The sequence below is a fragment of the Protopterus annectens genome, chromosome 9.part0, assembly GCF_019279795.1.
Source record: "Protopterus annectens isolate FY-2018-M chromosome 9.part0, PAN1.0, whole genome shotgun sequence".
In the NCBI taxonomy this organism is placed as follows: Eukaryota; Metazoa; Chordata; order Ceratodontiformes; family Protopteridae; genus Protopterus; species Protopterus annectens.
This window is the reverse complement of record NC_056743.1, coordinates 1,031,917,759-1,031,931,495: the sequence shown is the minus strand read 5'-3', so window position 1 is coordinate 1,031,931,495 and position 13,737 is coordinate 1,031,917,759. Positions and strand designations below refer to the sequence as shown.

The 13,737-nt window shown below is 42.9% G+C and overlaps 1 protein-coding gene across 5 annotated transcripts in view; it reads left to right on the top strand.

The window, feature by feature from the left end:
* RACGAP1 (Rac GTPase activating protein 1) overlaps positions 1-13,737 on the top strand; it is a 1,182,394-nt gene that overhangs the window by 798,472 nt on the left and 370,185 nt on the right. For all 5 annotated transcript variants that reach the window (XM_044083830.1, XM_044083828.1, XM_044083831.1 and 2 more), the window contains one exon: positions 8,049-8,144. In XM_044083830.1, coding sequence (XP_043939765.1) covers positions 8,049-8,144 — 96 coding nt within the window. The remainder of the gene's footprint in view (positions 1-8,048; positions 8,145-13,737) is intronic.

Sequence of the window (13,737 nt, the reverse complement as noted above, 5' to 3'; positions counted from 1 at the left end):
GCACTGCTTATCACTTCAGTTCTACACTTCAGCCTGCTAAAACACTGTAATTTGTTTTTAAGAAAATTAAAAGGCATATTCAAGAAATTCCAACCTCACCTTCACTCATTCCCCATTGGTTACTTGGTAACCATTCCAGCTGTACCTGTGTTACAGGTGCAACTTACCTTGCAATCACACCCCCTTAAAGGTACAGTGCACCCTTATTTTATAATAATTAAGTCTATGAGTAACAGCTCATGGCTTTTCATAAAGCCATTGCAGTTACTACAGTCTTAGGTCTGTGATGAAATCACACTCCAACCTTTCTTAATAACTATGCTGTTGCAAGGTGCCTTGCACATGATGTTAGGACTTGCTTTTGATGAACATATAGCCCCTTCTCCTGAAAGAAAAACAGAAAATAAGCTTTAAGAAAGTACATTAAATTTTGTCTTAGGAGGAGTAAAGAAGAGTACACGGAAGCATCTGTGCTGTTCAGGAACACAGCACGAATCAGTGCCCAAAGGGAGTTAAGTCACGCACAGAACTCAAAGTAGCACGATTGTACTCAAAATATTATTTAAGGTTATTCAGGATACAGGGGTATATTGCACATTGTTTTCAAGAGGCTAAAAGTATTACTGCCTTACTTAACCACATCAGGTCAGCCAACCACATATCATTAGGACTGAATAAAAATAAAATAAACTTAATGGAGCATATTGATTGACACATTTCTCTATTGCGGGCATTTTTCACCAGTGCCATTCAAAATTCTAAGATGCATTTACAAGTATTACATTCCGGGTAAGCGTACTTTATAACATTTTAGTGTCCAGCCTAAATAGACCTCAGTTTTCTGACATTTTTAAAGCAGAAAAGCAGGGACAGGGGTCCACCAACACTTACTGAGGGCTGACATTTGGAGAGCGTAAGCAGGAAAAATATGTACTAGGTAGGATCTGCAAATATTAGTTCACGACAGTAGCACAAGTAAGTTAACAGCAAGTTAAATATTGCATTGGTATGCAGCCTGGAAAATTCCACCCTTCCCTCTAAAGTGCAACACAACTTACCTCGCGGCTGCTGTTATATTTGTCAAGTAATTTGTAATCACTAGTGCACTGAGCCAAACGGACGTTTTTAAAACAGTGTTAAAAGATCCCCAATTTAAACAATTAAACGGATGCCACCCCCAATGATGCTGGCAATAGAAGCAAATCTACAGTGGATCATTGAATTTAATGTACGCATGCAGACATTTTCCTATGCCATACCGTCTTTTTGCAATTTTCAGTATGAGATTGTGGCTGGTTAATTCAACAGCAGTGCTAATCTCATGTTAGAAACAGCAGGCATGAAACGCATGACCCCTGCAGTCTATGGCAACAAAATGCACGCACAGGCAAAATGAATGCTGCCAGAGCTGACATAAACTTTAAAAGTTGTATCGTCAACAAAAAAACCCGTACACTCACTTTAAGGCTCCGATTCAAAACACAGGGAAGGACATTAAAGGGCGCGTTTTACTGAATTTTGTGGTGGACTGGAACTCTGAATTTAGCCTGCAATTAGTAAAACATGGCAGGCATTCAAGCGCCTAATGCATGCTCAGAAATAGGTCGGCAGGATTGTGGAAGGACACACAAACAATGAAAATCTTAAGGTCAGAATGATTAATCATTTACAACGAAAAGATGATGCACGCCTCAAAGAGCATCGTGTCGTGTAGGAAGACAATATGTGCATGTTGTGGTTGGGGATCGCTGAGTAGATGGGAAGTAGAGCAAACAGCTACTATGCACAAGCAGATAAAACATGTGTGCGTACTTCACTCTCTCCTCTCTCACACTCACTCACACACACAAACATACACACACAGACAACCACACAAACAACCAACCTCTTCTGCATTCAGACATGCAGCATTCACTCACACACAGACAGCAGCACACACAATAAGAATGAATCACATTTACGTTGGTGAATTTCCGTTTAACACTCATTAAATAGCGAAAGCGCTGCTTAGGAAGTGTAAACAGTGGCTGAATGGATATGACTAACGTTGGATCTACATGCTGACACTAGCACACTATCACATGTGCAACCACAGCACGGTAGATGAGACCAAAACCGCGGACTTATGTAAACATCTGGTGGCATATTACAGGAGAACAAAAACGACAGTACTATTTAACAGCAGAAATTGGGGGTATAATGTTATATGCAGGATCACAAACTGAACAAAACTTACTTAATAGCAGCTACTAATTTCTGTGTCCAGAGATGTTTCCTGCGGCTTCACAGAAGGGAGTATTCATAGGTTCATATTCCAATGAATATTCCATATTCATATTCATATTCCAATGCAATTTTTCATCCGGAAGTAAACAGTGGTAGTAAAAAGAGTTCCACAAGCAGTTATGTGGCACTTCATGGTACCCGAGAATGGGCTGGCCTAGAAATTGTCTGTCACAGTGTGGGAGGATCTGCAGGAGCGGGAGCTACTCGTATGACTGTGTCGAAGGTACGTCAGGAAGGGGGAGACAATTTGCAACTGAAAGGATGCGATACTAAAGACCGGGGGATGGGCTTTCCTGCCCTATGCTTCGGAAAAGTAGAAATGTAGAAATGACAAATCTGTTTCTGCCTTCTCGTAAGTGCAGGTGGCTGGGATGAGTGTGCAAGGATGGAACACGTCTCACGGTTGAGCTAAACTGTGTTTAAGCCCGGAGTTTTCCTTTAAGATTTTTTCCTGTATAAACAAATTTCCATGATTCTCTGGCTGTTTGGTTTGATTCACTTTACTGGCTACCTGTAGAGGTTTGCTCTTTCTTAGCAAGTTGCAGTAAATATTTTGTTATCCAGTTGTTTACCTGGTTAGTTTGACTGGAAACCCTACCTCCTGCACTTGTATTTGAGCACTCAGGCTGGGGGAAGGACAAGGGAACCATGACATCACAGAATGGGTGGGTCTTATTATTTTAGTTAGAATCAGATGACGGCTGTGGTGATGTCACTTTGAGGGAGGGAACTGATTTAAAAAAAAAAAAAAAAAAAAAAAAGTACCTGCACTGCCTGGCCACGATGATGTCAGTAATTGGGCGACTCCAGCAAGCTTTATTCAAACGTGAGAGAATCATTTTGTAAGTGAAACCATCACAGTATGAGAAGGTAGGCTTTTGTTACAGAAGTAAGGGGAATTATAAAAATAATAAATGCTTTATTGTTGCTTTACAGAGGACAATGTAAATAGGGGGGAAAGGGCTGTGAAGTTGAGGAATACATTAGAGAAACCTGTTGTACTCCCTTAAGTTGCTAGCCCCTCTGAAGAAGTGTTTGATCAAAGGGTGTGAGAAAAGAGGCTGCTTAGTGGGAAAATGAGCAGAAATAGCAGAGGCATGAATTTTTATAGAGGGGAAAGAGAGACCACTGTGTGTACTAGGTTAGCTAAGTAATCCAGGATGAGAGGGATGGAGGGCTGTGCCGTATTGGCCCCCTTAGCCTGGATCCGAGTGCAGAACCTTTTCTATTCATCTGCATAAGACTTTCTGGTGCTAGGGCGTCTGGCCTCGCGGATAACATCCAGAACCTGTTTACTGAGGATGGCAGATTGGTTCGGTGTTAAGGAATAAGCCAAGCTGCCAAATTGAGTGTCTGCAACTGAGGATGCATGAATTCCCCTTCCCTCTGGGTTACAAGGTTCGGAAACTGAGAAGATGCCATGGAGGCAGCGGGGACAGGCTGTGCAGCAAGGGGTACAAGTGCCAACAGGGCCAGTCTGGAGCTATAAGAATGGTCCTTGGTTTTTCCTCCCTTATTTTGAACAGTACTCTGGGGATGAGAGGTAGGGGAGGAAAAGCATAGACTGAGAAGGCTGACCCAGGGGAAGGAGAGCACATCCACTTTCCAAGTCATGCAGTGATGCTCCCTGGTGCAGAATTTGCTGAGCTGATGGTTGGTGTGGGAGGCAACAAGGTCGACCTTCGGGATTCCCCATTTCTGAGTTATTAGGGTGAAGGTACTTCTGTTGAGCTGCCACTTGTGAGGGTCCAGTAGGTTTCTGCTTAATTGGTCTTCCAGGAAGTTGAGAGAGCCTGGTAGGTATTGTGCTAACAGGTGTAGTTGCACTGAAGAGGCTGTGAGCCAAAGGGTCATGGCCAGCCTGCATAGAGGGTAACAGTGAGTCCCTCCCTGCTTGTTGATGTACCACATCACAGTGATGTTGTCTGTCTTGATCAGGAGAACTGGAGAGAGAAGGGGTTTGAAAGCTATCACGGCTTGCTGCACAGCCATACTCTCTTTTAGAGTGATGTGCAGCGGGATTTGCTGTGGACTTCATTGGCCCTGTATGCACCTGCCGTCCAGGTCTGCACCCCAAGCGTAGTCTGATGCGTCTGTGGTAAAGGTCTGTGCGGCAGGGGTGGTGAGAAGGGCAGTCCCTTGTTATGGGAGCATACTGTTGCCCACCAAAGAAATTAATTTCTGAGACGGGGAATTATAGGTAGAAGAGTTTCCAGGTCTTGAGAGAGATGACACCAAAGGCTCTTTAGGTACCATTGAAGTTTCTTCCTATGTAGTCTTGGCACATGGAATGAGGAGTATGCAAGATGCCATAAACCCCAGAGCTTGCAGGATTTTGCTTGCAAAAAGCTGGGGTCTGGTGGCCAGTTGAGAGAAGTAGGCTGACAGGAAAATGTGTTTGATTGGTGTAAGGCATGCCATCTGGGATGCTCTGTCCAGACTTGTTCCCAGGAAGATTATCCTTTGGGTGGGCACCTGCTTTGATTTCTTTTTGTTGATTGTGTACCCTAGGGAGGTTAGTAGGCTCTTTACAAAGGCCAGGTGCTTGAGCAGCTTTTCCTGGCTGTTTGCCTGAATAAGGCAATCGTCTAAGTAGGGGTAAATTTGAATATTTCTTTGTCTGCAAAAGGCAATGGCCAGAGCCAGGCATTTTGTGAAAACTCTGGGAGCAGTAGATAAGCCAAAGGGAAGCGCAGAGAACTGAAAGTGTTGAGAGCCTGCCCTGAAGCAGAGATATTTTCTGCAAGTTTCCCTGATAGGAATGTGGAGGTAGGCCTCTTTTAGATCCAGGGTGGCTAGCCAGGTGTCCTTGGACAGCATGGGTAGCAGCTGCTGGAGGGTGAGCATTGTTAATTTTTGGCATCACCAGGAAGGTGTTTAGAATGGATAGATCGAGGAAGGGGCGCCAGGCGACCACTTTCCTGGGTACCAGAAAAGGTCTGGAGTAGAAGCCTTGGCCTATCTGTTCTGCAGCAACATGCTCTTTTGCCCTCAGAGAGCAGGGAATGGATTTGCTTTTAAGCATCTGCCCACTGATTTCGTGGTAGATCTAGGAACCCTTTTGGGGTTGGAAGGGTGAGGAAGGAGAATTTGTATCCCTAAGACACAATATTCAGAACCCATTGGTCCTTGGTAATGGTGGCCCAGGTGCTTAAGTGAAAGGAGAGTTTTTCTCCTAGGGGTAAGTTAAGGTGGGTAAGAGGGGTGGTCGGGAGGAGGTGTTATTGCAAGTTCATACCATAAGGGGGTGGCTTGGAACTCCCTGGTTTTGAAGTGGAGGTAGTCCACTGCTTAGATCTCTGCATTCCCTGGGGCTGCTGTCTGGTGGTTCTGCTACCACTGGGCCTGTTTACTCGGAGCAGGAAAGGACCAGTTCTTGGAGGAAAAATGCCTACTGAACCTAGGGGGCTGGACCTATAGGAAATCTTTAACCATTTGCATAGATTTTGCTTTTTCCTTCCATCTTTTTTAAGACTACTTCTGCGTTAGTGCCAAATAAGTTATCTTTGTGCACTGGGGCATCCAACAATTTAGATTTGACATGGTCTGGCAGGGGTTGTTCCTTAAGCCATGCATGTCTTCTAATGACAGATCCAGTGACTGCTGCCCTGCAAGAAGCTTCTAGGGCATCAAAACCACAGTGCAAAGTGTGTTTAGTTACATGACTTGTGGAATGCATTGTCTTGTAAATCTTTAGATTCTGCCCAGACAAGAAAGGAAGACATTTTTTGTTTAAGGAGTTCCAAGGTATGTTGCTGATATTTAAGAATGTGGAGCTGACAATTTACTGCCCTGATAGCAAGAGTAGCTGAGGTGTGTATTTTTTTAACCAATGTGTCCAATGCTTTGGAATCCCTGTCTGAGGGAGTGGGATTCTGTGGGATTCTTAGCAAAGGTTGCTTTAATCCCTTTACGCCCTTGAGAAATGACCTCAGGGTCAGCTGTTGGATTTTTAAAAAGATATTTGTATGAGGGACTCTGTAGTACCTGTCTGGTTTTCTGGGAACAGGAGGTAGGGCATCAGGAGTCGAGCTGGATTAAAAAAAACATCATCCATCACATGCAGGATGGGGGGGGTCTGTGCTGCAGAAGATCTAGGAATTCCCTGAGTCTCTTTTTAGACGAAGGGCAGTCCTGACTCTCTCATTGGAAATGCTCCCTTAAAGTATGCAGGGTTTCCCCAAAGGAAAAATCCTCTGGGGGAGAGGCTAAAGGAATGGATTCCTCTGCATCAGAATCCTCATAGGTGGAAAGGGGTTGCATGTCTTTATAGTCAGATGCATCAGATTCATCTGACTCTTCTTCAGACAAAACTACCTGGGACAGATATCTTTTCCTTTTTGAAGGGGGTAGCTTGGCTTCCCCTGATCAGCATGATAAGGTATTCTGCCATTTTAAGCATTTGAGACTGAGGCAAGGTAGCAGTCGCCTGAGTGTGTGTAGTCTGTTTCTTGGGTGTGATTCGAACCCTGGGCCTAAGGAACTCTGTTGTTTTCTAAAAAAAAAAATGGTAGTTGCAAAAGAAGACATCTGTTTGTGTCAAGATTCTGTGGTGCGAAGGACTTCCTTGGAAGCCGGTGCCTGCTCAGCGACTCCAGACCCATCCAAGGTAGAGACAACCGCAGGATCCTTAGTCAATGAAGAGTTTTGTGGCATACCGCTCTGAGGGGGTCTTGGTAGCGGCCTGCGAATCAACTGAAGCAGGCATCAGGGGCTGCGGAAGTGCCTCACTGAGTACTGGAGGACTGACGACTAGCTTAAATGAAGCGTCATCGGTAGGTTTGGACCTGTGCGGTCTGTCTTTACATTTTTTTCAGCAGATCTGCTGTCTGATGGGTTACCGAAGACATATCGGAATTCGAGGATTGTAAACACACACATCTGTCTACAATAAGGGCCTGACGACGGATAGTTCTGTCGTTAAAGCACAGAAGCGACAACGGGGGACATTGTGGTCTGGGCCTAGGCAAGTGACACAGTAAGAGTGGAAGTTTCTGTGTGGTATTTGCTTTCGACAGGCGAAACAATAAATTTTTTCTGACATCGGTTAGTGCAAGAAAAAAGGATCCCCAATAGGGCACTTAGCTTTAGAAGACTTCACCTTTAATTCGGAAATGAAAACTCCGGTAGAGGCCGACCGGCACTTGTGCAAACTGCTTTTGCTTCGGGCTCCACGACAGCTGCCTTACTTTATACCACTGACGACCTGACGTCAGTCCTCAAGCGACAGCAACTGATGCAGAAATACCAAGTCTCTGGTATTCGGGCGGGCCTTGGGCTACCCTGGCAGGGATAACCCAAATGTGATGACTGCAACAGTGAAACATGAAGGACATCAAGGTATTAGTATGGCAGACTTAACAATGGTCATTTGTGGAAAACGTACTAAATATAAGAAACTGCACTTAGAATGATTTTGGTGCATTAAAATAGTACAGTACAACTGAATACAATGAAATTGTTTATATTTTGAGCTTCATGTTGAGGTTTTCCTTAAGGTATACCTTATAAACTGGTTTGCTCTCCATGTAGAAAGGTATATAATTAAGGGAATTTTTAGACTTAGATGCAGATTTGTAGCATGGCTGATATTGTTTGCCTTTTTTTTCTCTGTGTTATATGGTCACAAGCTGTTGTCATTTTTATGGAAACAAATTGGAATAAGGTAAGATTTAAAAACTGCACTGCAGCGGTGACCAAGTCTGTGTTGTTGATGGCACAGATCTTAAGGGTCTTATTTTCTTTTTTTTGTGTTTATCCAGGGGACTCTTGCAGATTTTGTCTCCATGACTCCTCCCATGATTCCATCCATTGTGGTTCATTGCATAAGTGAGATTGAGCAAAGGGGTTTACGAGAGGTAAGATTCTGTAACGTTTTGAATGTATTGCCCATCATTGAGGGGGTGCTGTACTGTATCTAATGCTTTTTGACGTCTTAGTGGTATTGCAGTTAAGTCTTGATGAAAAAGTATTCCTTTCTTCTGATGGCGTACAATATAAAGTAAGAACTCTCACAAGAAGGTAAGGAAATGATGGAAAAAGACATGACTAGATTGGAGGAATTGTGTAAGACATGGCAGCTAAAACACTGCACAAAATCGTGCATCTTAAAATAGTGGAATGGCATTTTGGTAGCTCATTCGGTTCTTAACATTTAGAAAACTTTTTGAAAAAAATCTAAGCAAGCTCGTGGGATTTTCAGATATATAATAGATGTATCCTCAGTAGAGGCTTTGGACTGCAAGAAGTTAACATGGGCATCCTTGAAGAAAGAGGGAGAGGAGGATATACTAGTAACTTAATAGCTCAGTGGAATCAAATGCCTAGGTCAGTATTTAAAGTAAGAACACTCCTCCAAATCCCGAAAATAGATGAAATGATTTTTTAGTTTTAATGGCAGTGATGCTTAGAGTCCTCAACATATTCATTATAATTGTTCCTTCTTTCCTCATACTGCTGTTCATCCTTGTTCTGTCTCTGGTACAGTTCTTTTTTTTACATCCTTTTTTGTGTGTCTGTAGCTTGGAACCACTTGTTGACCCATCCTGCTGCATGTCTCTTTGCCACTGTTCCACTTAAAACATCTTTTTGACCTCAGGGCGTTTGTCTATTAACTGTTTTTTTGGGTTTGCCATAGTTTCCCTTTCTTTGTGGCACGTTCTGTAGTTACCAGGTAAGCCATTCATCAGCTTTTTGTAATTCATTTGCTGAAGATCTTCCTAGAGTATTTTGTGTCCTTATCCTCCTAGTGTGCAAGTAGTATATTACTATTGTGTTTTCTTACAAAAATGCTTGCTGAGGGCAAGCCCCCTGCACCCCTCCCCCCCCAAAATAGTATATGCCAACTTCACAATCTCACTGCAATGGGGAAAAGTGGGAAAAATTATTGCACATCACCATGCCCTGACTCTTTACAAGTTAATGCAGTTAAAAAAAATAAAAACACTGTGACCAAACGAAATACTACAAAAGCTGTTCCAATTTAGGTAACCCTCATCTGAGTGCAAGTATGCTGCATAACTGTGCATTTATAAAGTGACCCTTTTTGCAGTAGCATGGAGGGTTGCTTACATGACAAAACCATTTAGGTCAGTTATAGAAACAGCTGATGTCTTTTTGAAGATTTTACAGCCTTCCTACGGTGAGTTTGTCTCCTCTCTACCTTTGCAGTGATGTTAAGCAAAAAATATTTTTGATTCGATGTTTAGAAACATGATTTGTTTGGTCTGTCAGATTCATACTGAGATTAATTCAGAAGACCCTAGATGGCAAGTGAGATGAGGGCTGGATTCATGAACACATAAACTAAATGTATATGATCTGTATTCAAGAACATCCCTACCACATTTTTTGTGCTTTTTATTCACTCAAAAATTAGACCAAGGGCAGGCAGTCTACATATTGTGGTAACCTTTATGAATCACTCCCTATATTTAAAGTTGCAAGAAAATCAGTAGGAAAACCGAAATTAGGAAGAAGAATGTGGGAGTTATGCTTGTGCTATTCACTCAGAATAGTGTACACTTAGTATAAGTGTTGATGAATCTGGCCTGAGTTTAATTAAACACAACTATGATGGGGGGGGTGAAAAGTGGTGATCTGTACTTATTTCACCATTTGGTCTTTTGTTGTTGTTGCACTTTAACTTGTTTGTTAACCTGGCAAGTGGGCTGGTCAAGTCCAAAAGTGAAATAGTGACAAGGCAGAATAACAATTGCATTAGAAATATGATCAAATTTAGGACAAGTCAGAATTGATCCAGTCACCTACAAGGTAATTTTGTTAAATCTTTGAAAAGGTCAGTTAGTCATTGGTCCATAGTGCTAATCTTATAAAGGAAGCATTAAAGCACAGACACCTGATATTAGCATGCCCTAATGATCTTGTTAAAGAATTTATTAAAAATAATTTGGAACAAGAAGTCTCTGGAGAGAAAGCATGATTCAAACTTAACTGGTAGATGAGGATGATATTTTCACCACTTTTAAATGCTCCGTGCTCCGACTTCATTGAGATCTTGCTGTTAAATGTGAAACATGATGTTCTTTTCATTCATTTCTCATTTGATGGGTTTGGATCTAAAACTCTGATCTGACTCTGCCGTTTCTACCAAATCTTCTGATCAAAAGCTCTTGAGCTCCTCCCTTTACCCATAATGCCCTGCTTACCTAACATACCATCTCATTTGCCACCATTCATCTTCAGTCACAGATCCTTTTGCTCTCGAACTATGGGATTTGTTGTTGTTTGAATCATGAGTTTGTCTTAAATTACTGTTCCTTGCCTTCTTTTAATGCTGCTACCTCTCTCTATTGCTAGCTTCTCAAGCTGTTTTTTATCCAGTTAGCTACTTTGTTTCTAGGTACTTCCCTGTAGTACCATCATTGGTACATTGTTGCTTTATTTCTTTCTTACTCAGAGTATTCCTTGTACTACCATTGTTGGTAGTTGTTCCTTTCCTTCCATTTAAAAAAAAAAAAACCTTTTGAATATTTTTTTTCTGATTATTTCATTATTTGTAGAGTTGGTTCCAGTATGGCTGGCAAGCCTCCTAGATTTAAAAAATGCATCACCTGTGGGCATAAAATCTGATGCAGATTGCACTATTTGCTCTAGGTTTAATTCCAGAGCTCTCACTGACCAGAGAAACTCGCTGGTGTTGAAAGATACCCTCCTGTCTACTACTTCTGCTCCCACAGCTGGGGCTCAACACCGCTCTAAGAAACTGGACAAGGGGAAGCCAGACTTGTAAAGATAAAGATGCTCAAATGAGGTCACTGGATCATTCATCCTTTTCAGCTCCTCCCTTTTGAGCCTCCATCTAAGCTGTCTAAAATGCAGGATTCAACCTCCTTGGATCATTGGATCAGACAGATTCTAAGCCTAAATCACCCTGTATCTAAACAACTCCACTCCTACTGCATCCATTCACGTCATGGCTTCCTTCACTTTTTTTGGAGGGGTCCAGACCTCCGTCCTCCACATCTTCTGTTAGGTCTTCCAGAAGTTTATCCAAGGCTGACATGGATCGGATGATAAATTTTCTCACAGCACCGGTCCAGATGGGGTACTCCCAGTTCTGGCACCCACAGGTTCCATGAGCCAATCGTTGACTACTTCACCATTGATTTCTCCTTCTCTGATCCGACCCACTGTTTCGGAGCCCTCAAATCCAAGACCCTAGGGGTGTCTTCATCAGATCCAAAGACCGTCTGCACTTTTGTGATTCTCATTTCACTGGCAGACTGTTTTGGCAACATAGCATGACAAATTGAAATTACCAGCCTTAGGTGAAGTATGGGGCAAGACCTTCATTCCAACCATGCAGGGGGTTTTAGCACTGCATGCCTTTTTCAATAGTACAGTTTGATGAGCTGGTCTACAAAGTGACTGGAATTGTGAAATGTATAGATAATGTCCGTGCTTCTTCTGGGCTAGCCCAAAAAGAAACATCTCCATAGACTGAAAAGGGCCCTCAAGCTTTAGTCAAACCTTGCCCAGCTGTACTAGTCAAGTCTCCTATGTGGGCAAACCTGCCAGTTCAACAGCCTTATTCCAAATTACAATCTAAGCTTGTCTGCAGTTGGTGATTTTTAAGTTCATTGTGATTTATAGAGTCATCACAGTGGAGCAGCTTTTTTTTTTTTACCTGTGATAGGCAGACCACATATTTGAGAATTTGGGCTCTCCTTCATAGGTTCATAAGATAAATACTAGGCTGGCTGACCTTGTGGGCCAGTTTGTCTAGCCAATTTCCTATTTAAAGGGAGAATCAAACTCTGTATGTTGTGTCTGTGGGGTAAACACCATAACCATTATACAACTGTCCTCTATAAAGGGCTCCTGTCAGGCTCCAGGCCATTTCTAAAAGGCTTTTGAGATGGGCCCATTCTGTTTTCCTCCACGAGTCTGTCTTCCCTCCCTTAATGAGGCCAAGAGTATTATTCCTTTCTCTTATTTCCAAAAGGGGTGGGATGCTTCATCTCCATGCTTAGCTTCAACTTCAGACACACATTTGCTATGTCATTTTCTATAGGCGCTCTCTCCAGGGAGTCATGACTGTCCTGCTGTAAGGTGTCTTTATAATGGCACTGAAAATTATGGCTCTGTTGATGTTAATCTTCGTTCATTCCTTACTGATGGGTTATCGGTTCCGTCCTCGGAACCGGGCCTGCCAAATATCAAGCTTGCATCAGCCAAAAACTCTCAAGCCAAGGTCCTACCCAGAAGGCTCTGCTCCCTGTTACCTCAGATCTCGTTTGCTGCATTGCTGTACAACCATGTCAAGCCACTCTCTCAGCTAAGTGACTAATTTTTTGAAAGTTTTATACATTGTTCTTTCTTTAAATATTTTCAAATAGTTTTTACTAACATTTTCGTACCCTATCGTATACTTTAGACTCTCTCCCTTTAGTCTTTTCCCTTTATTACCCTTTTTCTTACCTTTGAGGTAATTCTTCATTGCCATCATTGGTAATCCTTCCTTTTCTCTTCTTACCCTTTTGGGTAGCTTTTCCTCTTCCTTTTGGTACTGTTCTCCACATCATTATGTCGAATAAGAAAAGTAGCATTGGTTTCAAGTAGTGTAAGGATTACGGCCGTAAATTACCGCTTTCCGATGGCCATGACTTGTGTCTACTGTCTGAATGTCTCCCACCTTACTGTGGATCCCCCGTGTGGGCTTCGTAAAAAATTTTTCAACGAGGACTCTTAACGAGAGGAGCAATAAATTAATATTGAAAGGTCTTCTCAGATCTCCTTTCTTTGAGGCTATTTCTGGGTCGGAGAGCTCACCCCCTCCTGTTAATGCCCTTAAGAGGCGTTCTTCCTCTTCATCATCGAGGTTGCTCCCTTCACCCTCTGGAGATTGTAGGGAGGCGACTCGTAAGAAGGTGAAATTGATTACTACTTCTGCGCTGCCACCTGTGAGCCTCCGGCTCCAAGCTCTGCACCACCCCAAATGATTCTAGCTCCAGCCATGTCTTCCTAATCGACACTGTCACCGAAGTTCCCAGTGCAGACAACTACAGCTCCGACAGTTCCGTCGTAGCCCTTGCAGGCACCGTCCATGCAGGTACAGTCCTCTTCGGTTCTGCGTATGACTTTTCTGTATTCCATGGCACAGACATTTTCGGCACCATGTTCTTCGGTGCAGTCCTTCTCAGCACTGTCCTTATTACAAGTGCAGACACTTTCATCGATGGCAGCGTACCCATCGAGGCAGACTTTTGCCTTTACGGTGCCGACACCTTCAACTACTATGGCGCTGACGTCCTCTGCACAGACTACTTCCACACAGTTTTTTTCAGTGCAGATGTCCTCAGTTCCGGGCTCTACACCTCTTGAAATAGCAAGGACCAAGTATTCTCCTTCCTTGGATCCATTTGCTGGTAGTCAATATAGTCTTTTTCTAGAAAGGCCAGAATCGCCATCAGCTTTCTGCATGAGGTC